At 34.9% G+C, this 26,309-nt stretch overlaps 1 protein-coding gene across 2 annotated transcripts in view; it reads left to right on the top strand.

The window, feature by feature from the left end:
• RNF180 (ring finger protein 180) overlaps window positions 1–26,309 on the top strand; it is a 233,701-nt gene that overhangs the window by 45,605 nt on the left and 161,787 nt on the right. The window contains exons 3-5 of one of the 2 annotated variants that reach the window (XM_030927936.1): window positions 9,004–9,099; window positions 10,484–11,443; window positions 14,433–14,468. In XM_030927936.1, coding sequence (XP_030783796.1) covers window positions 9,004–9,099; window positions 10,484–11,443; window positions 14,433–14,468 — 1,092 coding nt within the window. Of the gene's footprint in view, window positions 1–9,003; window positions 9,100–10,483; window positions 11,444–14,432; window positions 14,493–26,309 lie in introns of those variants that run through there. The other variant, XM_030927937.1, reaches the window with a different exon arrangement.

The following is a 26,309-nucleotide window of genomic DNA, read 5'->3' on the forward strand; positions in this document are numbered from 1 at the left end:
GTTCAAGCACTGCTGTAGGATGTATTGGGATGGATAGTGGAAGAGTGGTACAGAGTTGAAAAAATATACTCTGGTCCTTAGGATCTCTGAAGTCTTGTTGAAAATAGGCCAACCAGTATAGTCTGATTTGAGGAGTACTCTAAAAGAGGAATGCAAACAAAATTCTGCCTGGGCTGGTCACAGAAGACTTCACAGAAAAGGTAATATGTGAACATATATATGTTTGTTTCTTACAGATTTTAAAGTATACTTTGTAGACCATAAAATTCACCCATTGTTAGATAACAACTTAATGATTTTTAGTTGTGCAACCACCACTATATTGCAATTTTGAGCTATTTTCATTACCCTAGAAAGTTTCCTCAGGTCTGTTTGTCCTGCTCCCATCCCCAGGCAGCTTACCAATCTTATTTCTGTCTCTGTAGATTTATATGTAAAATAAAATGTATAAACATAATAAAATATGTAAACCATGGAAAATACCTTATAAAATAAAAATACGTTCATTTATATAAAATTGCATATGTAATTTAAAAATATGTAAAAATTATATACTAAATTTATATAAAATACACACAAATTATTTTAAAATGAAGAAATAATTCAATGTCATGGTTAAGTCTTAGCAGAAGGATTAGTATGAAGCAGTGACTCTGAGGGGGGCTTCTAAAGTAATGTTAATGTTAAATTTCTTAATCTTGGTAGTGGGCATATTGGCATTTTCTTTAAGTTCCCTTTATAAAACATATTTTATATTTTATAAATCTGTATACATTATCAAAATATTAAAAATGAACATGAAAGGATCCTTTAAAGGAAACCACAAAACAAATTATTAGAACCCCAAAGTAATTTTATCAGTACTGTGCTGAAAGGTTGCTAAATTTATCACCTATTAAAGTAACTATACAGTTAAAAATAAGCCATGTATGTAGTAAGTGTTTTGTTTCTCAATTTTCTGTAAATGAAATTACACTGTGATTATTCTGGAAATTGCTGTTTTTACTCAGTATTACCATGTCGAGTGTAGATTTAGTTCATTTCCACTTCTGTATAGTATTCCAGTATAGTATTCCAGTATATTAATATATCTCAAACTTCATAATTCATTTTGTTGATAGTCATTTGACTTACATCTATTTGTCTTGTTCTTATAATCAGTGCTGCTGTGAACTTTCTTATGCATATCTTTGCACACATGGGCATGAGTATTACTCTAAATGGAGTTCCAGCATCATAGGGTATGTGCATGTTCAACTTTACTGGACAATGCTGTTTTCAAATGACAATCTCACCAGCAGTAGTTCAGCATTGTTGTGATTTTACATCTTCACCAACATTTAACATCTCATTCTCAGAGGTCAAGTGTGTTTTCTGCAAAATGTCTTTTTTTCTTGCCTATTTTTCTATTAAGATGTTTTGTTTTTGATATTTGGAGATTCTGTGTTCTAAATACTAATCTTTTTTTGGTTATTGTGTTGAAACTATTTTTTTCCAGTTTATGTAACTTATATTTCATTCTTGTGGTGTCTTTGTTGAACAGAAATTCATAATTTATGAATGTATTAGTTCTGTCCTTTGTGTGTTGTACTGTTTAAGAAAATATCGTGAGGGGAAGATGTTTTTTCCTCTCCTTCTACTGAATATCAGAGTTGAGATAGGCAAGTTTCCTTGTGTGCCCTTCTGAGAAACAGGTTTCTCGTTTACCCTCATACTGAGGTTATAACCAGCTTTATGTAGGAAGTTTCTCCGTAGGTTCTTTCCATCCCAAGGAAACCCATGGCTTTATCTCCTTTATTCCACATGCAGACGTGAAATGGCTCTCAGAACAACATAGAGGATAAGGAAACTGGGGAAACAACATCAATAGCTGTTGACTCCGGGACCACACTTCTTTAGCCCTGACCATTGACAGGAAATTTTTTGTAATGTCGAGTGGATGTATCATGTCAAAGTTAGGTTGGTATGGAATTTGAACTGTAAGGGAAACTGGTACATTTGAGCTTTAGTTATCTAGCCACTGGCATGCAATAAGACATGAGAAAGGGAATTTAGAATGGAGTTTTCAGACAATCTACAGTGCCCACGAGGAGAAAAGGGGACTTCAACCTTGCCTTCAGGCCTGAGATAGATGAAATGTGGGCAAAAAACAAAAACAAAATAACAACAATAAAGACCCTAAAGATGTAGAAATAAAATAACAGAAATGGTCTCCATTTGTGCAATCTCTGTTAGGGAGTGATGTCCTCAGTTTTAGTTAGTTTTACTGGTTTTGGACATGTGAAGTTTATATGGCCTGTAGAATATTCAAATATTTTAGGAAGCTGCTGGGTTATGTGGATATGGGATTCAGAAGAGAGATCTGAACTAAAACTGGATCATCAGCATGTAAATTTTAGGTAAAGCTGTGAGAGTGGATGAGATTACCATGCAGTGTATGAATGGAGTAAGAGATAAGTAGTCCTATCATATAGGAACATTTATAGGATAGACAGAAAAAGAGAAGCTCTCACAAAGGAGAAAAAAAGAGTAAAAAAATAGAACTGAAAATTAAGATACAATATTATGGAAGTCAAAGGACAAACATTTTCTAGAAAAAAAAGTGTTGATTATTCATGTTAAATGAGATCTAAAAGATCAGACATTGCCTTCAGTGTGCAGACTGTATACTGCACAATTCTAGAGGGAGCTAGTTTGTGAAAGGTTTGCCCTGGATTTGTGCAGAGTTAGCATACAAACTATATATCCGTATGTAAAGACCCTAAATGAGAGTTAAAAGTGTCCATTGGTTTTAAAAGAAATCATTGGTCAACATTCATTGTAGTTGTGAGACTTTTAGGGGCAGTTACCAAATTCCACTGGGTTCAGGTAATTGGGAGCTGAGGGATAGTAAAACACTTAACAATAAAACACTTTAATTATTAGGTCATGACTTCTTCTGTCACCAGGCTATGAAGTATTTCATCTGTATAACACCATTGCCAATGGAGTGGCTGACATGAATAGGACTGATGAATGTTGAATTGATAATTCGAGTATATACCTCCTCCCTCATGTCTTTTGGTTAGAAAATTTGCTTGTTTTCTCTCTGGCTTTATTATTCTGGTGGTAATTTTCCTTCAATGGCTGTAATATTTAAAGAAATATTTTTATTGCTTACTACATTTTTAATACTTTGTGTTCCCTTTTCTTAGTGACGGTATTTGTTCCATGCTAGCCTTACCACATGCTATCCTATGGACTGAATTGTGTGCCCTCCAAGTGCGTATTTTAAAGATGCAGTGTGTTGGCGGGGCGCGGTGGCTCAAGCCTGTAATCCCAGCACTTTGGGAGGCCGAGATGGGCGGATCACGAGGTCAGGAGATCGAGACCATCCTGGCTAACACGGTGAAACCCCGTCTCTACTAAAAATACAAAAAAAAAAACCCTAGCCGGGCGAGGTGGCGGGCGCCTGTAGTCCCAGCTACTCGGAAGGCTGAGGCAGGAGAATGGCGTAAAACCCGGGAGGCGGAGCTTGCAGTGAGCTCAGATCCGGCCACTGCACTCCAGCCCGGGCGACAGAGCAAGACTCCGTCTTAAAAAAAAAAAAAAAAAAAAAAAAAAGTGCAGTGTGACTATATCTGGAGATAGGGTCTTTAGGAGTTAATTAAGGTTAAATGAGAGCATAAAGATGGGGCCTAATCCAATAGCACTGTGGCTCTATAAAAGGAAGAAAAGAGAAAGAGATCCTGTGAGGACACAGTGAGTAATCAGCCACCTGCAAGCTAGAAAGAGAGCCCTTGCCAGAGCCAGAACATGCTGGTACCCTGATCTCAAACCTTCAACGTCTAGAACTGAGAGAAAATAAATTGCTATTGTTTAAGTCATTCAGTCTCTGGTATTTTGTGATGGCATCCCAAGCAGACTTAGACCGCACAAGTCCTGTAATAGAAACTGGAAATTCAAAGATGAGCAGAAGAGAAATGGTATGTCCTTGTGAAGGTTTCAGGATTTATCATTTAATTTTCTATTAATATTATAACACTTATAAATATATTCTAATTATAGTATAATTAATCATATTAAAAGTTTGATATTAATAACAATATAAATTATAATATTTATAATTTAATATTTGTAATATTGACCAGTTACATAAATATTAAATATTGGTTACTCATATAGATATAAATTATTAGCTGTTTCAGTGGCAAAAAGGAAAAGTATAGGAAGCCATAAGAGTAGTATATAGATAGGGTGCTGGACCTAACTGTAAGGCTTTTCTGAGGAAGTGACTTGTGTGGAGATATGATGGATAAGTGAGGACAGTACAGGTGGGAGAACATTCCAAGATTCAGGACCAGCATGTTCAAAGGCCCTGTGGTGGATCCCTGGTTTACTAAAAGAGATTGCCATGATTGGAGTTCAGAGATGAAGAGGAAGTTTGGCAAGATCTGAGAGTAGAAAGTTGGGTGCTGTTCAAATCATGCATGGTCTTGTAAGTCAAAGAGTTTGATCTTTATCCTAGGAGCTGGGAAGTCAATGAGAGGAAGTAACATGACTTTTGAATTTTAAGATTAGTTTGTTAATAGTGTGAAGAGTGAATTAGAAAGGTACCAATAATTGAAGCAGGGAGCCTGTTTGCTTTTTAAGTGAGATTTTCATTTTTTTCAGTTCATTGTGACCTTTTGATTGTAAAAAAGTTTTTAACCCTTAAAGTACTTTCTCAAAGTACAAATAGACAAACTAGGCAGTCCAGTAGAATTTTGGTTCCTTTACATTTGTGACACTTTATACAATAATGTTAATTTAAATAACATTTTCGTTACATAATCTTTTCCCTGTAATGTTAGCTGCGGTAGTCAAATAATATAGTTGGTTCGCATTTAAAGAATTAGCTGAGGGAATGTTATTGCTTACATTGGAAATGCCAAGGGTTAAACATCTTACAAAATTTTATATAATATTACCAACTTTTTGCATGTAACTTGTTACACTTAATTAAAAATATTAAAGATCACATAACGATAAAAAATAAGGCATCAAATTTATAATTTTAAAATTAAGTGATTTTTTTCTGTTATAGCAACTGAGAATATTCCCAACACTTAAAGAAAAAATTAAAATAACAATACATTGGCTCCCTCTGCTGCTTGAACAAATTATTTCATTTACAAATATAATTTTTTCAACATTTTTCTGACATTATTATGTGAAATTGCTATTACCTTCTCCTCCTTTTCCTTCCTCCTTCCTCCGTGTGGGAAATTTGAGACATAAAGAAAATCTGTCTAGTAATTTTTTTTTAAATCCTAGTGAAACAGTTCTAATTTTCAGTCAAATTTTTCCTGAGGAGATAACTTGTTGTACTAATACTTTGATGGCTTTAAATTCCTCAAATTGGGTTGCCTCCAGTTTCATCATTCATCTTAAAATATGTCCATCAAAAATTGTTTTATCATTTATATATTTGTGTGCTTTTACAAAATTAACTGACTTAAAACTTAGAAGCAATGGTACATCCTCTTTACTTGTAGAATTATATTGGAAATAAATATTACAAATAAAAAAATATGTTTTCTTAGACTGTGTTGGTAAATACAGGTGAAAGTAGTTGGCATTTTCATTTATAATTGAGGTGTCTGTGTTTACCCTGGTCCATATGTAAAGTTTTCAGAAAATGAAACAATGCTATAAATTCAACCCAGCTTTTTATGCTTTCCTACCTGTATCAATTGCTATTTCTCTTTTTTTGGTTGTGAGGAGATGAAAGGATACTTTAAATTTTAGCTATTTAAAAGAAACAAATATATGCTGTTTTATATTATTTTTTCTCGAAGGAGGGTGGGTTGAGGGGTACAAAAGCAGAATCAGCTGTGGAATTTTTTCTAAACATACCCCTCCCTACATACATTTATTTTAGTTAATTTAAAAATAAGATATGCTTCAGTTTTAGTTTTATAAGCTTAGAGAAGAATAGCAGTATCATGCCTTAAAACATACACAGGCTGGAGATATAAGAAAGTTTATTGCACTAAAAACTATAGTATTTTATATGGCATAAGAGGCAATGTGAAAGCTTGGGATCTCTTATTTCAGTGTTCTTCTCTGTAAGACAGTAAAAACTCTTAAGACAGTGCCTGTGCATAGTGAGCGCATTTAGTGAAAAGAAGAAGAATAAGTACATTGGGTGACAGAGCGAGACTCCATCTCAAAAAAAAAAAAAAACTTTCTTCTACCTACAGCTGTCACTCCAGTGTTTATTCTCATAGGAGTATTCATAAAGCATTTCCGAAATTTATAGTGGGTAGTGGTGTTTTAGTGTTATGATCAATACTGTGTGATTAAAAAATGATAAATTTATATGATTAAGTGAAATAATGAAATGTACGTAGTAAATAAGACATAGAACAGTGAAATATTAAAATATTAATACAAATAATAGGAGTACCTTTATGCAACAGAATCCCTGGCATATTGATAAGTATGTCTCTACTTGCTTTGTGTGGTCAACACTGTATTTAGTAATCACTGAATAAATATTGATAGGTTGAGTGCCATTAACTATTTTGACATTGATAATCTATTGTTCTTTCTACCAGTGTAGAAATTTCCTCCCTCCCTCTGTCGCTCCCACCCTTCTTTCCTTCCTCTATATGTAGACATAATCTTGAAAAGTCAGAGCAAAATTCTGGATCTGATAATGAAAAGGTTACTTTATTTGTCAATTTCAGTTTGTATTCTCTATAAGATTGCTTTAAAGAATTCATTAGAGTTATACTAATCTTCATAACTGTCAGCTCCTAATGAAAGGAGCTAGTGTGTATGAATATGGATGTTTTGCAAAATTAATTCTACTTTTTCAAAAACTTATCCATACCTTTATTTTGTTTCTGGGGCAAAATAGATAAAGCTGTACTGTTTAGTTTTATTGAGTCACTTCCAATATGTTTCCCAATGTTCTTTAAAAATTTTATATATGAGTTGGAGAGAAAAGCTAGTCACGACTGAACTGTTATTGTATAATAAATCACTATTAGAACTTAGAAAAGGCAGATGACAGAAGCATACAAAATTGAACACTAAAAAATGATGTCTCTGGGTTCTTTAGTGTATATGAAAATCATAAGTAGGAATTTATTTATAGACACTCTTGGGTGTGGCCCACGAGTATAAATTTTTAGTAAGTAACCCAGCTCACGTCTAATGCTAGTGATCTAAGGACGATATTTTTTGAAATATTCCTCTAAGGTGGCTCTTCACAGAGTTCATGATCTTGATGCAGGCTCTTTTCTTCAGTGCTAGTTAAAAGAGAACCTTTAACTTACCAGAGTGTTGATATTCTCTCTCAAACTCTCTATAGAAATTGGCATCCACAGATTTCTTAGAATAATTAAAGTTTGGAATCAATGATTGAACATGCCAGAATTTCTCTTTTGAGGGGGAAAATCTGATAACATCAGTTTATATTTGTATTATGTTGTGGGTTTATGAAAAAATCATTCTAGGGTGTTTGTTTTCATGCAGTTTGCTTGCTGCTGAACAGTGGAGATAGAATGTGACTTTAAGTTTCTCTTCTCTTGCTAAAATTGAAGAATTTACCTCTCAAAAGGTAATATGCTTATCCATGTACAGACTTGCACTGAAGTACACCTCTTCTCGCCCAGTTTATTAGATGAATTGGTAAACTTACTTAAGAGGGCCAATTTCAAATGAAGTTTTGAAGATACCTTTCTCCTGGTGTAGGAGATGGCACTGTTATACGACTAACGGTTTCATATGCCCACTGTGTAGTAACAGACCAATACACTGAGTAGCAGGATTTGCAGCAGAGAAAGAATGTCATGATTGCAAGGTGTCCAGTGAGGAGATGGGAAGAGACCCTCAAATCCTTCATCTCCCTGAGGAGTTCTGGGCTGGGATTTTTAAAGAGACCATGGGGAGTGAGGAACTGGAAAATTGGGGTGGCTGATTGGTTGGGGAATGAGGGATGAAATCATCAGGATGTGGAAACTACATTCTTTGGTGAGTCAGCTTCTGGTGGTATCCTTCATTCAGAGCAGCTGGCATCAATGGGGTTTTTCAGACTAGCTGGTGTTAATAGTTTCATTGGTATCCAGGACCTAGAGGAATATCTTGAAGGGGAAAGTAGAGGAATATCTCAAAGGGAAACTTTGAGTTTCATAATGTTCAAGTTGTTACCTATAGAGCAGTTAAGGGAAACTGTAATCTAGGATCTGTGGGATTTGGGGCAGTAGGCACCAAATAGCCATGAGGAAGCAGGTCAGAGAGCAAGCAGACCTGGGGATTAATGCTCAATGTGCTGCAAGCTTGGCTTATTTTTGTTTGTCCCTCTATTCTTCCTTGGTTAATTTATAAAGTTTATAAGGACAGTTTTAACATCTCTCACATGAGTCTTAGGATATACTTTATGCGAGGTCAGAAAATCTCTCCTAGGTTATTGACCTGCTTCAGGGGAAAAGGGCAGGGGAAAGGTTAGTGAGACTTTCCTGCCTCTGCTGTTTTTCAGTATGCCAAGGAGGCCTATTTTGGGGTAGTGTGTCCTGAATCCCATCATTCTCCTCCCCAATCTTTCTGCACATTCATCTAGCATCTTGATAGAGAATGTGGCAACTTTATTCTGTCGTTAGTAGAATTCAGATAGAATAGAGATTTAGGGCTGGAGAAAGTTGCCATGAAAGACACTATTTTGTCTCACATGCAGAAAAAGGCACTAGATGTGTTCATTCAGTAACTGACTGCTAAATTTTAAATTTCATTTGATGACCTCAGTGAGATGGAAGGGCTTTGTCTTAAATCACGGGTACTTATTCTCTGAAGAAATTCTTAAAAGATCTTTTTTGTGGGCTTGTTTTTTTATTATGGGAGTTAGGAAGGGAAGGCAGTGTATATTTTCTTTCTAACTAAAATAGACTTTGTATTTTTGAGTTTTACTTAAATATGAAACCTGTGAAATAAATTCTGAACTGGTAATTAGTAATATCATTTATTTTTATTTAACAGGATACAGATGATTCAGTTGATGCTCAAAATATTTGCCATGTGTGGCACATGAATATAGAAGCCCTCCCAGAATGGATAAACTGCCTGATCCAAAAAGTAAGTTCTTAGTTTCTGAGTAAAATTAAGAATATACAACCTTCAGAATGTTTTTGTCCTCCTTTTAGAGCTATTTTTCTTAGATGCATTGCTTGGCCAACCTCTTACTGTTCCTCACTCCCATTACCCCTCTTCACACTTCTTTTCTCCTTTCTCTGCTTTATATACCTATCTGTATTTTACACACACATATACACACATGTAATATATGTTACTTTTAAATATATAGAAGCATATGTGTGACATAAATATATATATATTATACATGCACATATACATATTTACCTACATACACATATAGCTTATTTAACTTGTTAGTTGCCTAGCTCCCACCCTAGAATATAAGCACCATGAAGTCAGGGACTTTATATTTTTGTTCATTTGTATTTCCCAGCACCAAGAATAGGTCCTGTTCAATAAATGGAATATTCTGTATGTGTTATTCATATCTATATATATACACATAAATGCACAAACATGCAAAATAAATAGGATAATTAATGACCCTCATTGGTATAATCAAAATGAAAATTCTACACTTTAAAGGATCCTTAATGAAACATTATAAGAGCAAGAACTGACCTTGTATGTATAGTTATTTTTTACAATTCAAAACTCCTGTCTTAGAAAATTATAAGTAGTAGGACTTTGGAAATATATAATTACATTTCTCCACTGAGCAGCTTAATTTTTTGTTAAAAAATAACATTGGATATCCCTTCTCACACTGTAACAATTTTCTAGGAGAATGCCAATGCACTGTTTATAAGTGTCCTGAACTTAAAATATATTAGGACACTGCAGATATTTCACTATCTCAGTTGAAAAGATAATTTTAAGACAGTTCATTATTAATTTCCAATCTAAGCATAGAAAATACACTGTCTGATGTATGCAATCAATATCTTTTGGTTGTATGTAAAAAGCCAGGAGGAGCTTTATTCTGTTGGTTGGGTAACGTTCCCTCCCACAGTGCTTGGTATGCAAGAAGTGTATCAAAACAGACACTTTTCTGTGAGATTTTACTTGCAAATTAAGCTCTGTCCACTGATTCGCTTCCTGGTTCCATAGCATATTTTTCTTTAGTTCACACTGTATCCATATTTAACCTATTGTTCAAGAGACTCTCATTTAGAATTCTTAGGAATATTGTTTGCTTGGGCATGATTTGCAATGTGTTATCATTCTAGAACTTTGGCGCTGCTTATCTTTATTTATTGGAAGGCTTGTTTTATTTGCTGTTCAGTCTACTAATCAGAAAACAGAAAGCTAGCCTTTCTGTGGCATAGAAAACTTTCATGTGGCCGGCTGTAAAGAAAAAAAAAATTATCTTCGGTTTCTTTATAATGAAAGCACTGTCTTTATTTTTCTTTGTTACCTGTAGGCCCAGTGGACAGTTGGAAAACTGAATTGCCCTTTCTGTGGGGCCCGTTTAGGGGGCTTTAATTTTGTCAGCACTCCAAAATGTTCCTGTGGCCAGCTTGCAGCTGTACATCTCTCCAAGAGCCGGACCGATTATCAGCCAGCACAGGCAGGCGGACTAATGAGACCATCACTGAAATACTTGTCACATCCTAGAGTTCAGTCAGGTTGTGACAAGGAAGCTCTGCTGACAGGTGGTGGCTCTAAAAACAGAAATCACAGGCTTTTAAACATGGCCCGAAATAATAATGACCCTGGAAGATTAACAGAAGCACTCTGCCTGGAGGTGCGATCAACATATTTTGAGATGAAGAATGAAAAACTGCTCTCCAAAGCATCAGAACCAAAATACCAGCTTTTTGTTCCCCAGCTTGTGACTGGCAGATGCACTACAAGAGCTTTTCATAGAAAATCACATAGTTTGGATCTGAACATCAGTGAGAAACTGACTTTATTGCCCACTTTATATGAAATACATAGTAAGACTACTGCCTATTCCAGACTAAATGAAACGCAGCCTATTGACCTTTCAGGCTTGCCTTTGCAATCTAGTAAAAATAGCTGTTCCTTTCAGAATCCATCCAGTTTTGATCCTAGTATGCTGCTGCAAAGATTTTCAGTGGCCCCCCATGAGACCCAGACACAAAGAGGAGGAGAATTTCAATGTGGTCTAGAAGCTTCTTCAGTGTACTCTGACCATACTAATACTAACAATCTGACTTTCCTAATGGACCTGCCCTCAGCTGGCAGGAGTATGCTGGAGGCCTCAGACCAGGAAGAGCACCTCTCCCCTCTGGACTTCCTGCACTCACCCAGTTTTTCATTGGGCAGCATTAATCAGAGGCTCAATAAGAGAGAAAGGAGCAAGTTGAAGAATCTAAGAAGGAAACAACGAAGGCGTGAAAGATGGCTACAGAAACAGGTAATATTTTTCAAAAGAGTTTACTAAAAAATCTGTATTGTAAATACTGGAGTTTGGGGAGTGGAGCTAACTTTCAACATCTGTATAATAAAAACTTGGTTTTAATAATTCTGGAAATGCTGTTTCTCTCTAAGTGCACTCAATAATCATGCAGCTGTATTATAATTGGCATGTATAACCCAGTTTCTATGCTTCATGCATGTTTAGAAAAAACCTCTTTTTCCCAATTCTGCTAATATTTTACAGGGATATTAATCTCTAATTAACACTGGATTGTTTTTTACTATATTTTAAATGTTTTACATGTTAGGGTTGTTTTGCAGTGGTTTTATTTTGGGTTAAAAATGTTTTGTTTTTTTTTATTTTGGGTTGAAAAAATGTTTCTCTAAGTAAATTCAATCAGGTGACAAAGTCATTCACTTTTCATCACATTTATAATAGCTTAAGTGGATATTTCAAGGAGCCTTAATCATGGGCTCACACGATCTAATTATGATTAACTGTGCTAAATTGTGAAAATTATCTAAAGGGTAATTTACCCTTATTGTAATTTTGTAGGAGACTATGCTTCTCTATGATTTGATCTACTTCAGTACCCGTAGTAATATGCTCCAGAGTAGGATGTGTGAAGGAACTGAACAGTAAATGTTAGGTGCTGTGGAAAGAAAGCAATTAAAGCCAATGGATGAGATGCTCATGAACATTTGAAAGTTTGAACCAATATGTTTCTGAATAAACTTTTTTTTTTTTGCAAACTGACTTTATTATCTACTTATTCATAATAGTGTCCTTATTAATCAGTGTGTTGTATATTAACATGCTAAAATATAGAAAGCTGCAACTTGATATATTAGTTTTTTCTTTTAAAAATAGTTAACTGGGTCAAATAGTATTTCTAGTTCTAGATCCTTGAGGAATCACCACACTGTCTTCCACAATGGTTGAACTAGTTTACAGTCCCACCTGCACGTTGTGCACATGTACCCTAAAACTTAAATTATAATAAAAAATTTAAAAAAATAGTTAACTAAACTTATGGCTTATGATTCTAGTTTTGACTCAATATAATGAAATTACCACATTGAATGCTTCAGATTGAGTGTTTTTGTCATCTTTCAGTTATATAGTATAATTATTTCTATAGGTAATTTTTTATTATATTTTTGGTTGCTAAAATGCATTTCAGTTTGGTTTGTTTACAAGTGATAGTGTAATGTGACATCAAAGTACATATTACAGAATGTAAAAAATGAATGTGTTTTAGCATCATTATAACATACTTCATAGTTTAACTTAACTGAAACTGCAAAATTCAAATTTTTCATTGAGACTTGACTTATATATAGGTAAATTGGAGATGGTCATAAGTTAAGTGAATATTCAGAAAGAATATTTTCAAAATGATTAATGTAATGTGGAGGGCTCTAAAATAATTCTGTAGCAAATAGAAATGTAAAAGAAGTATGAAAATTATATTTCATACTGTAAATATATGCAAATAACATCTTTGCAATTTAAAAATGTGTTTAATTCTTAGGCTAGGTAGTTTTGAAAACCTCAGCTACACGATTGATCATTTTCCATCATAGGAATACTCATGTACACAGTTTAGAGCAAAGCAAGTACAAAGTTAAAGTGATTTTTTTTTTGTATAGATGAAGTTATTGTATTCATTCACACACATATGATATAGCTTAGCTAATTGATCAGAATTAATGAGGCTTAGACCTGTTGTCACAGGGCAGTGTAGGAAGTGACATGGCAAGATCCTACTGAGTTTGGTAGCACAGAAGCTACAGGCAAACAAATACCCAGTGTTTATTTAGCACAGAAAATTTTGAAGTGTATAGCAGCACAGAAATTTTGTGTTAGTGATGTAAGTATACATCGCAGTTAGAACCAGAATAATCACAATTTTTAAGTCTGTTTTGCTAATTCAAACAAAAAGGCAAATCCTAGAAAGAGTAAATATCTGAGATAAATTAATGGCATAGGTGTGCAGTTTCATTCCATATTTAATAAAGATTGTGTGAACACTTGTTAAATGCTTGTTTGGGATACTGTGTCTTCGAGTAATGACTTCAATATGGATCAATCTTGCCTTTTTTAAAATGAGGATAAACATATGTAAAGTTACTATTATTAATGATAGTTTTTTAAAAGTTTAGAATAATTGGTTGATATATCTGGATTTCTAACTTTCACTTGAGGTTTTTAATAAATGTTTGTAAGCTAGACATCTTTCAGTGATCTATACCATGACAGAAAGTATTAATGACAGTACAAAAAGTTATTTAAATATTTGAATCTTAGGGATGTAAATGAGATTGATATTGAAGCAGACATTACAGCCAGTTTTCAGGGTTTTTGTTTAGCGAAAGTTAATTGAGCATCTACTTTGGGGAAAGACATAGCACTGAACCACATTTAACCAGCAAACTTCTTTTTTATCCAGCATAGTCCTTTTGTTTTTCATTTTTATTTTTTAAATTATCATGCGATAAAATTATTCTCTACATACAGCTTTATGACTTAAACACATGTAAAGGTTTATATATAATGACCAACAGAATGGGCATACAGAACATTTTTATCACTCCCAAAACTCCCTTGTGCTGTGTACCTTTATAATCACATGCTCATCCAATTCCTAATCCCTGAAAACCACTGATGTGTTCTCCATTATTTTTGTTTTTTCTTTTTGATAATATTGTACAATATTAATATATTGTTAAAATATAGAATCCTATAGTATACAACCTTGAGACTGGCCTCTTTTACTCAGTAAAATTGCCTATGAGATTGCATGTATTTATAGTTTGTTGTTTTTCATTGCTCAGTAGTATTCCATTGTATGAATGAACCACAATTTATCCATTCAGCTGCTGAAGGACAAGCAGGTTGTTCTAGGTTTTGACAATTATGAGTAGAACTTTTACAGATATTCATGTGCATATTTTTGTGTGAACCTAATTTTTTATTTCTCTAGGGTAAATACTCAGGAGTGGGATTGCTGGATCATATGGTAAGTATATATTTACTTATATGAGAAATTGTCAAATTGTTTTCCAGAATGGCTGTACCATTTTGCATTCCAAGCAGCAAAGAGTTCCATTTGCTGTGCATCCTTGAAAGCAAGCACTGGTATTCTCAATATTTTAAAATTTTAGTCATTCAAATATATAGACATTTGTATCACATCATGATTTTAATTTGCTTTTCCTTAAGGATGCTGAACATATGTGCTTATTTTCCATTTTTTATGTATTCTTTAGTTAAGTGTCTTCAAATCTTTTGGGTTGGTTTGGCAGCTCATGTCTATAATCCCAGCATTTTGAGAGGCCAAGGCAGGAGGATTGCTTGAGTTCAGAAGTTCAAGACCAGCCTGGGCAGCATCGCAAGACCTTATCTCTACAAAAAAAAATCAAAAAAATTAGCTGGGCGTGGTGGTGTGTGCCTGTAGTCCTAGCTACTTGGGAGGCTGAGATGAGAGGATTGCTTGAGCCCAGGATACCAAGGCTATAGTGAGCTATGATTATACCGCTGCACTCCAGCCTGTCTCAAAAAATACAATCTTTTACTCAGTTTTTAATTGGGTTATTTTCTTCCTTTTAAGAGTTCTTTATATATTTTGGATACAAGTCTTTCAATGGATATGTGATTTGTAAATATTTTCTCTCAGTCTGTAGCTTTTCTTTTTATTCCCTTAATTATTTTTCCTGTAGAGCCAACCTGTTTAGTTTTTATGATGTCCTATTTCTCAAAAAACGTTTTAATAGATTATGCTTTTGGTGTTATATTAAGAACTCTGCCTCATGCTAGGTTATGAAGATTTTCTCCTATGGTTTTTCAAAAAATTTTGTAGTTTTAAGTTTTACGTTGAGAATTAAGATTCATTTAAAATTAATTTTAATAAGTTGTGAGGCTTAAGGGGTTTATTATTTTACATAGAGATGCTCAATTGTTTCAGCACCAGTTGTTGAAAACAATGTCCTTCCTGCATTGAAATGCATTTGCAGCTTTGTCAAAAATCAGTTGTCTGAAAATGTGTGAGTGTATTTCTGGACTCTTCTGTACAGTTCATCTTTTTGTCTGTGCTTTTGTTAGTACCCCTTTTTTCCTGTGACTTTATTACTCTTTTTCAAAATGGTTTAGCTATTTTAAGTTTTTGACTTTCCATATAGAACTTAAAATCAGTCTGTTTATATTTATAAAACATCATGTTGGGATTTTGATTGCAATTATATTGAAGTTATAGATAAACCTGGGGAGAGTTGAAATCTTTACTATGTTGACTCTCGTAATATGTGAACATTGTCTTTCTTTTTATGTCTTTTTATTTAAGTCTTTGATTTCTTTCATCAGCATTTTGCAGTTTCCAGCATTCGGAACCTGTGCATGTTTAGTTAGATTTGTACCAAGTATTTTTTCTTTTGAGAGGAGTTATTGTTATTTAAAACTTTTTTGACTTACAGTTATATATTGCTAATGTTTAAAAACACTATTTTTGTTTTGACTTTGTATCTTGTGTTCTTGATGTCTTTTGTCAGATTTATTAACAGTATACGTTCTTGATGTCTTTTGTCAGATTTATTAACAGTATATGTTCTTGATGTCTTTTGTCAGATTTATTCCTATTCTTTTTAATGCTGTTGCTAAATGCTAATGTTTTATTAAATTATAGTTTCCAATTCTTCATTATAGTGTAATGCTGAATGAAAATGTTGAGAGCACAAATCCTTGTCTTTTTCCTGATATTAGCAGGAAAGCATGCATTCACCATTGAATATAATGTTAGTTGTATGCTCTTTTTCAGGTTGAGGACATTTTCTTTCATTTCTAGTTTGCTGATAGTATTCTCATGAATGGATGTTGAATTTTGTAGAATGCTTTTTCTGTATGAGTTGATATGATCATGTGTTTTCAATGTTAATATAATTTGCTATCAAATATTGAGACAGTCTTGCATTCCCACCATAAACTACACTTTGTTATGCTATATTATTATGTGTATTACTAGATACTATTTGCTAATCATTTTTGAGGATTTTTTTATGCCTTTGTTGATGAAGAATATTAGTCTGAAAATGTCTCTTTGTAATATCTTTGTCTGATTTTGGTACCAGAGTATTATAGCCTTATGAAATGAGTTAGTTGTCTTTTTTTGTGTTTTCTGGAAAATAATGAGGATAACTTTTTTTTTTTTAATTGAGATAGAGTCTCGCTCTGTTGCCAGACTGGAGTGCAGTGGCATGATCTCGGCTTACTGCAACCTCCGCCTCCCAGGTTCAAGTGATTCTCCTACCTCCTTCAAGTCCCTCCTGAGTAGCTGGGACTACAAGCGCACGCCACCACATCCAGCTAATTTTTTTTTTTTTTTTTTGTATTTTTAGTAGAGATGGGGTTTCACCATGTTGGCAACGATGGTCTCGATCTCCTGACCTCGTGATCCACCTGCCTCAGCCTCCCAAAGTGCTGGGATTACAGGCATGAGCCACCGCACCTGGCCGAGGATAACATTTTTTTACTTATATGTTTCATAGTGAAACTACCTGAGCCTGGAGATTTCTTTGTTGAAAGGCATTTAACTATGAATGCAGTTTATCTAATAATTACAGATAATTTATCTAATAATTACAGATAACAATCCAGGTTATCTACTTCATATTGGGCAAATTTTGATGTTGTTTTTGAAGAATTATCCAAGTTGTCAAAGTTACATCTGTAACATTGTTCATAGTATTCCTTATTTGTTATTATTTTAATGTCTATTGGGTCTGTAATGATAACCTCTTTTCAATCCTGATAATGATGGCATCTCTCCTTTTTTTTCAGTCTTGCTAGAGGTTTGTTAAGTTTATTGATATTTTCAAGGAAACAACTTTTTCAGTTTTTGTTTTTAAAATTGTTTTACTGTTTTCGAAATTTGTTTATATATAAATATGTATATATTTACATATATTCTCTCTTCCTTTGCTTTGAATTTATTTGTCCTTCTTTTATAATATTTTTATGATAGAAACTTCTATTATTGATTTGAGATTTTTTTCTTACCTTGTCATTTAATGCTATAAATTTCCTTTACTGCATTAGCTATATACTATAAGTTTTATTATGTGGTATTTTTATTTTAATGCAGTTAAAACTTTTTCTAATTTGTTTTGCAACTTCATTTGGTCCATCTAGTTTATCTAAGTTATTAGTGTAATTAGGATATTGCCAATATATCAGCATTTTGAGAAAATTAATAAAAAATTTAATCCTATCTAACTGGTGTGAGATGGTATCTCATTGTGGTTTTGATTTGCATTTCTCTGATGGCCAGTGATGATGAGCATTTTTTCATGTGTCTGTTGGCTGTATGAATATCTTCTTTTGAGAAATGTCTGTTCATATCCTTTCCCCACTTTTTGATGGGGTTGTTTGTTTTTTTCTCGTATATTTGTTTGAGTTCTTTGTAGATTCTGGATATTAGCCCTTTGTCAGATGAGTAGGTTGCAAAAATTTTCTCCCATTCTGTAGGTTGCCTGTTCACTCTGATGGTAGTTTCTTTTGCTGTGCAAAAGCTCTTTAGTTTAATTAGATCCCATTTGTCAATTTTTGCTTTTGCTGCCGTTGCTTTTGGTGTTTTAGACATGAAGTCCTTGCCCATGCCTATGTCCTGAATGGTACTACCTAGATTTTCTTCTAGGGTTTTGATGGTATTAGGTCTAAGAATGGCAATCATTAAGAAGTCAGGAAACAACAGGTGTTGGAGAGGATGTGGAGAAATAGGAACACTTTTACACTGTTGGTGGGATTGTAAACTAGTTCAACCATTATGGAAAACAGTATGGCAATTCCTCAAGGATCTAGAACTAGATGTACCATATGACCCAGCCATCCCACTACTGGGTATATACCCAAAGGATTATAAATTAGTCTACTACAAAGACACATGCACACGTATGTTTATTGCGGCACTATTCACAATAGCAAAGACTTGGAATCAACCCAAATGTCCATCTGTGACAGACTGGATTAAGAAAATGTGGCACATATACACCATGGAATACTATGCAGCCATCAAAAAGGATGAGTTTGCGTCCTTTGTAGGGACATGGATGCAGCTGGAAACCATCATTCTTAGCAAACTATCACAAGAAGAGAAAACCAAACACCGCATGTTCTCACTCATAGGTGGGAACTGAACAATGAGATCACTTGGACTCGGGAAGGGGAACATCACACACTGGGGTCTATCATGGGGAGGGGGGAGGAGGGAGGGATTGCATTGGGGTATACATGATATAAATGATGAATTGAGGGTGCTGACGCGTGATGGTGAGCACACCAACATGGCATAAGTATACATTATGTAACAAGCACGTATGCACATGGACCCTAGAACTTAAAGTTAATAAAAAAAAAAAAAAAAAAAAATTAATCCTAGAGCAAAACATTTTTTCACTGAATTGAGAGAAACTAAAGTTACCATTAGTATAGTTGCTTAGTATTTCTTAGTATTTCTAAATAATTCTATTTAAACAGCATTTCATTCTACTGTATTTGCATTTCTTACCTTTGGGCCTATTTAATATGAATAAAAGAAGATGTCTTTTTAAGGCCAGAGGATGCTGTTGTGGAAAGAAGGAGTTTTGCCTTATGTGTCTGTGGAGTATTGTACTTGAAAATTTAAAATAATTGACCATATATTATGGTTTGTAATAAATCTCTGAGTCATCTACAATAATTCTATAACATTATTTTCAGTGAGCTAAATGAATTAAGGTGACTTGTATTATTAAAAAGGTATGATTTAGACACTGGAGATAATAGAAGCCAATAAGTTGTATTGAAGACCTGCTTATTTGGTTTTATCTAGCAAAGACATATCTTCCACAAAGGCACTAAGTTTCATTTTCATGGATCTGCATATAGGGGTCATTTTGAAATTTTTACAGTTTTTAAAGGAGCCCATTTAATATTTCATCTCTTGATCATCATCTTAAAATCTTATACAAATCACACTCCCAATATATATTTGATTATCTATTCAGTGGAAATATTGGAGAATTATTCCCCATTCATTCTTCTCTTCCTCAAGGAGAAAATTAATGGTTATTGAAATGAAAGGCTGCAGTAATGAAAATGTGACAATTTTGAGTTTATAATACATTTCTTTTGGTTTTATTAAACATAGAAAGTCACAAAATAGTCATTTAGTAAAGAAGACAATCAATAGAGTAAAAGAACATTGTGACCTTTGGTCATATATTGAAACAGATAGGTATTACTGACTCTACTTTCTGTCAAATTATTATTTCAGTGTAAGTTTGTTTCTTTATTTTATGATTGTAAAAATACGTAGGACATGCTCAATAAGTTGATAATTCTAATTTTATTCTACCTTCTAGGAAGTCATCATCTAGAATAATAAGATACAAATGTGCAGTCAAGTTAAATAAATAAAACTAAATATCTTAATTTGGCCTTTCTGCTAGCATACAGCTAAATGAGCAGGTATGGAACAAAATAACTAATGATTGATAATGCCTTTACCTGAAGTAATTATGTAGATCTAATTTTTTGATGCTTAGCACAGTACTTTGTACATAATAGATGCTCAAGTATTTTTTAAAGAGTCTTTTTTATTTTAGGATAGTTTTGGATTTATAGAAAAGATTTGAAGATAGTACAGGGAGTTCCCAAATGCTCCACCCATAGTCTCCTGGATTGTTAATATCTTACATTAGTATGATACATTTGTCACAATTTATGAACCAATATCAATACATTATTATTATTTATACTATATTCAGATTTCTTTAGTTTTTACCTAATATTCTTTTTTTCGTTGTTTCAGGATACCACCTCACAATTAGTTGTCATGCCTCATTAGTTCCGACATTTTCTCAGACTTTCTCTGTTTTTGATGATCTTGGCAGTTTTGAGGAGTACTAGTTGGGTATTTTGTAAAAGACCCTTCAACTGAGATTTGCCTGATATTTTCCCCATGATTAGACTGGTCTTATCGTTGTGTCATGGGTTCCCAAAACTACTCCCGTATTTGATGATTCACTAAGAGGACTCATAGAACTAAGCAGAAAGTCATACTTCCAGCTATGTTTTATTACAACAAAAGGATATAAACCAACATCAGCAAAGGGAGGGGTGCATCGGGTGAAATCTGGAGGAAACCAGGTACAAGCTTCCAAGAGTTTTAGCCCCATGGAGTTACACAGAATGTGCTGAATTCCCCCAACAGTAAGTTATGACAACAGGTGTGAAATGCTGTGCACTAGGAAGGTCATTATAGACTCAGTAGCTAAGGTTTTTACTGGGAACTGGTCACATAGGTATCCTCTATCTGGCACATACCAAAATTCCAAACTTCTGGAAGGAAAACAGATGTTAAGCATAAATCACATTGTACTGTTTAGGCACGGAGAGTCACTATTATCAATTAGGATGATGGGAGCTCTCCCAAATTTCAAGTTTCTGGATGACACAAGGGCCAGCCTTATAAGTGAAGACAAACATGCTATATTATCTCTTCTCTGCACATGAATTTTGGGGAGGAAGACTACACAGATAAAATGCCATTCTTTATTAGAAGAATACATACTATCAACATGAGTTATCACTGTTGATGTTAACTTGGGAATGTTTTGTAACAGAGAGGAAAAATAATTGTCACGCTTACATATCCCTTATATTAATTTTCTGTTGCTGCTGTAACAAATCACTATAAACATTGGTTAAAGTAACACAGTTTTATCATCTTATAGTTCTGGAGGTCACAAGTCTGAAAATGGGCCTTATGGGCTGATATCAATATGTTGACAGGGCAATATGTCTTCTGGAGGCTCTATAGTAGAATCTGTTCCTTTCTTTTTCCAGCTTCTAGAGCCTACCGTCATTTCTTGGCTTGTGGCCCCCTTCCAGCCATATGGCATCACTACAACTCCTTTCTTTCATCTCATCTTCTCTCTGACCCTTTTAAGGACCCTTGTGATTACATTGGGTCTACTTGAATAATCCAAAGTAATTTTCCCATCTGAGGGTTCTTAACTTAATCATAGCTGCAAAGTTCCCTTTCCCATGTAAGGTAGTATATACACAGGATCTTAGACTAGGACATGGACATCTTTGGGGAGTCATTATTCTGCCTGCCTCACCTTTCTAGATGCCAGTTATTTTTCTGAGTGCATTATTTCATTCAATTTGACACAATTTTAGAGATAATTTCTATTATCCCTATTTTATAGATGGATAAACTGAGTCTCAGAGTGGTTAAATAACTTCTCTAGGCCTACAAACCTAATATGTGATCATAGACCTGTGTCCCAAAGTTTGTGCCCTTAACCATTACTCCACAGCCTTTCAAGAAAGAAAGTTTTTCTCCCACATATTTTATCTTTTTTTGATGATTCAGAAAACATTTTACTATCATATATCTTTATTCTTCATTCATCCTTTCCTTCATGTAACTAATGATCAGTTGGTAGTTTACTCTTTGCCAGAAACTGTGCCAAGTACTGAGGATACAACAATGAATGAAATATCGTCCCTTCCTGGAAATGGAAGTAGATGGGGGAAGACACATGAATTTCAGTAATCATTTGCTTGGGTATTTGCAGAAATGTCATATCATAGAGAATTTTGGACCACAGTTTACTTAATATGTGATTGCTTTGGCCAAGACCTTGAGATGCAGCTGAGAATTCTAAAGTAGTCACAAAGGAGCAAGCATGATTGGCTCTATAAGATTTTCTTCAGTTGGTCTAGGCTGGGCTGTGTGTGTGTGTGTGTGTGTACATATTTGTATCTCAAGTTATTCCAGGGTCAAAAACTATTGAAAGGAAGAGAGGTCAACACAAAGGAATTAAAAGAGGTTTAGACTTGAGGTGATAAGAGTCCTTGACAAAAGACTTATTAACAGCAGCAAAGAGAATTCTGACGGATGTTATAGAGGGAAAGACAGCTGATTTCAGTGGTTGCCAGGCAGAGAAGGGTAGGTAAAGAACCATACTGGGAGAGAGAAAATATTTTGATCCTATGCTGTCTAACACCTAATATAGGTCCTGGCACCTAGTAAAATGGTATAAATATTTATGTCCAAGTAATGTTTAGTTCATTCATACAGCTTTTCTTACCCTGCTATTGAGAGAATGAGAGTTTTGATTACAAGCAATGGGGAAAGAGAGAATGGGAGGGAGAAATTTTAGTGGTGAGATGATGATAGCAGGTTAATATTTAATGAGCTTTACTGTATGCTGGGTACAGTGGGAGGTATTTTACTTGCATTACCTGATTTACATGAGCGACTAGGTCAGTGGAGTATAGGAAAGGTCTGAGAAAGGAGCACTGACCTCCTCAGGCACTGGGGGAAAATGTCAGTTGGGAGGTAGGAGAACAGCAAAGATGCATGCATGCTGTCTTTCCCAAGTGCTATGGTTTGAACGTGTCACCTCCAAAATGCATATGTTGCCTATGTGATAGTATTCAGAGATGGGGCCTTTAAAAGGTGATTAGGCATGAGGACTCCTTCCTCATTAATGGAATTAAAGCCCTTTTGAAACAGGCTGCATGCAGCATTCGGCTAGCTTGCTCTCTTACCCTTCCACCTTCTGCCATGTGAGGATGCAGCAAGAAGGCCCTCACCACACCAAATGCTGGTCCCTTGACCTTGGGCTGCCAGCCTCCCAAACTGTGAGAAAATCATTTTTTGGTCTTAATAAATTACCCAGTCTTGGGTATTCTGTTACTAGCAACCCAAAAGGAATAAGATACTAAGTTTTACGTAAAACCAGCTTGTTAGGGGAAAAAATCAGAATCATCAGCTAGTCTCAGAGTAGTAACACACACAGAAAACTGGAATTAACAATTTTGGTCTGAGCTTAGTGCTAGCTGTGTTTGATGAATAGAACTAGGTGATGCCTTCAACTCTTTTGGCCTTATGCATAGGTAAGCCTGTCTTTTTTACATTCTAAATCTGCACAGTTGGCTTTATTTACCATGTCAACCAAGATACACACTGCCAACCTGATTTTCTCTCTCATTGCTCCATGTCTGCCCTTACCCATTTTTAAAACCATAGTCACTTGCTGGCAGTGCTTCCTTGTACTGTTTAAACCTCCTTAAAACTTGTCCCATGTGGAGATACAAATCTTACCTACTCTTCTCACATGTGGAGACCTCACAATATCAGCCTCCATGTGCCCCCAAACTGGGGTGGTACCTAGAATCCTCTCCTTGGCTCAGCATACCAACTGTAATTATCACCTGGGATTCCTTTTTACAAAGTAATATTTTAAAGTTTATATTTAATCTTAGAAGCAATATAATAGTGTCAGAGGGCTGAAAACTGAAAAATATATTTAAGCATCAATCATTGAAAGGCCAAATTTGGCGAGGCATGGTGGCTCTTGCCTGAAATCCTAGCCTTTGGGAGGTTGATTCAAGAGGACTGCTTTGAGCCCAGGAGTTCAAGGTCAGCTGGAGCAACATAGTGAGACCCCCATCTCTACAAAAAATGTGTACTTAGCCGGGCGTTGTTTTGCAAGCCTGTAGTCCCAGCTACTGGAGAGGATGAGGCGGGAAGATCGCTTCAGCCCAGGAGGTTCAGACTGCAGTAAGTCATGATGGTACCATTGCATCCCATCGTGGATGATAGAACAATACCCCGTCTCAAAAATAAAATAAAATAAAATAAAATAAAATGCCGAATTTGAGGGAGTTGTTATCTATGAAGGGGAAGGAGAATGTAATCTGGAATGCTATTAGTTATGTTTTACTTGTTAAGCTGGGCAGTATTATTGCAGATGTTATTTTCTGTTCTATTTTATGTCTCCAGTATTTGGTACAACATTAAAAAATCATTGTAAGTCATTACCCTAATATTATACCCTTTTTATTCATTACTTTGGTGCAGAATCTTAGATCACTCACCTTTGTTCTCCTTGTAAAGCTAGAGGGAAAATCTCCAACACATCATGTAGCCAAGTATTATTTTACCTAAGAGGCTCAATTTCAAAATAATGCTTTTTAAATAATCTATCAGAAAAAAATTGAATAATAATCCGTGACCAAAACTTTCTATTATTATTCCTTTTTTTTTTTTTTTTTTTTTTTTTAGACGAGGTCTCACTCTCTCACCCAGGTTGGAGTGGTGTGATCTCAGCTCACTGCAACTTCTGCCTCCTTAGCTGAAGGGATCCTCTCACCTTAGCCCCCCAGTTAGCCCCCCAATTAGCCCCCCTACAAGCACACACCACCAAGCCCAGCTAAATTATTTTGTATTTTTAGTAGAGATATGGTCTTGCTATACAGGCTGGTCTTGAATTCCTGGACTCAAGCGACTCAGCCACCTCAGCCTCCCAAAGTGCTGGGATTACAGGCGTGAGGCACTGCACCTGGCCTAAAACTTTCTACTAAAAAATAATTACGTATCTGTGCTGTCCTGAAATATGCTAAATAGCTCTTAAATTCTGTGCTTTTGTGATCCTCTCTGAAGTGCTGGTTTATAACGGTAAAATGGATCATCTTGTTTTTCAACACCAGAGGGCACCACATTCCCTTCTGGAGCAAAACAATCAAAATAATGTTTTCCATCAAAGAACTTCATTTACTGGGGTAGAATATGGATTGGTGTATTTTCAGTCGTTTGATAACCAAAAACGTAAAATATTTTGTGCTTTATGAGAAAGGGTTTAGAGAATCGTAATAAGGCTTTCTCTTGCTATTAATCTGTCTCTAGCTAAGAATCTGTCAATGCTTTTGCTAAACTGCTTTTCAGGGACATTTATTGTATGTTTGTCCAGAGGGAATAAAACAACTACTGTGGGTTAATGCTTGGAATAACTTATTTTTAAGGGTTAGGGTTAGACACATCATGTATTCTGGTTTTAAGTTTCAGGTAGCATATGCAGTTTTCTGAAAATAGGCATTTCCCCTAAATTCAGGATAAAATCGGTAGCAGGTATTGTGCTTCAGTGTGGATTGAGGTGCTGGTAGAGAGGAGTGAAATGATGTTAGCTAGTAGGTTGCAGTGAACCATTCATATACATTGATGTTTAGCAGAGTTTCTTAACTTGGGTTTGATAAATCATCCTTTTATTCATCAATAAAAGTGATTGGAACAAGGTCACACCAGTCAATGACTTCTTGTCGCTAATTGTACCTTTTTTTGTCCAATTAAAACATTTAAAGATATTTTTGCATTGTACATTAAGTTGTTTCTGGTTGCTGAATTTTTTCCCTTTTATCTGTAGCCACAACAATGGATAGTCTATTTAGGTTGTCTAATCCATAGGAAATACAAATGAGGCAGCTTCTATAAAGGAGCAGCACAATCCAATGGGATAAGTGCCAAGCATGTATTTTAAGGAAATGAAGGGACTAGCACTCTCTATGTACTTTGATAGTATGTTCATTTGCTATTGCCACTGTCACAAATTAACACAAATTAAGTTGTTTAAAACACACACATTTATTATAGTTCTGTAGGTAAGAAGTAGGAAATGGTTGTCATTGGACTAAAATCAAGGTGTTAGCAAGACTGCATTTCTTGCTGCAGGCTCCAGGTTAGAGTCTGTTTTCTTGCCTTTTCTGGCGTGTAGAGCCTGAACCTGGGCTCATGCACAATTTCCATATTCAAAGCCAGCAATAGCCGGTTGAGTCTTTCTCACAGTGTCATGTCTTTGCTTCTGACTCTTCAGTCTTCTTTTTCCTCATTTAAGGACCCTGTGATTACACTTGGACCCACCCACTTCATCCATGATAATCTCCTTATTTTAATGTCAACTAATTAGCAGCCTTAATTCCATTTGCAGTCTCAATTCTCCACTGCCATTTAACATAATAGATTCACAGGTTCAAGATA

The sequence above is a fragment of the Rhinopithecus roxellana genome, chromosome 3 (assembly GCF_007565055.1).
Source record: "Rhinopithecus roxellana isolate Shanxi Qingling chromosome 3, ASM756505v1, whole genome shotgun sequence".
Classification (NCBI taxonomy): Eukaryota; Metazoa; Chordata; class Mammalia; order Primates; family Cercopithecidae; genus Rhinopithecus; species Rhinopithecus roxellana.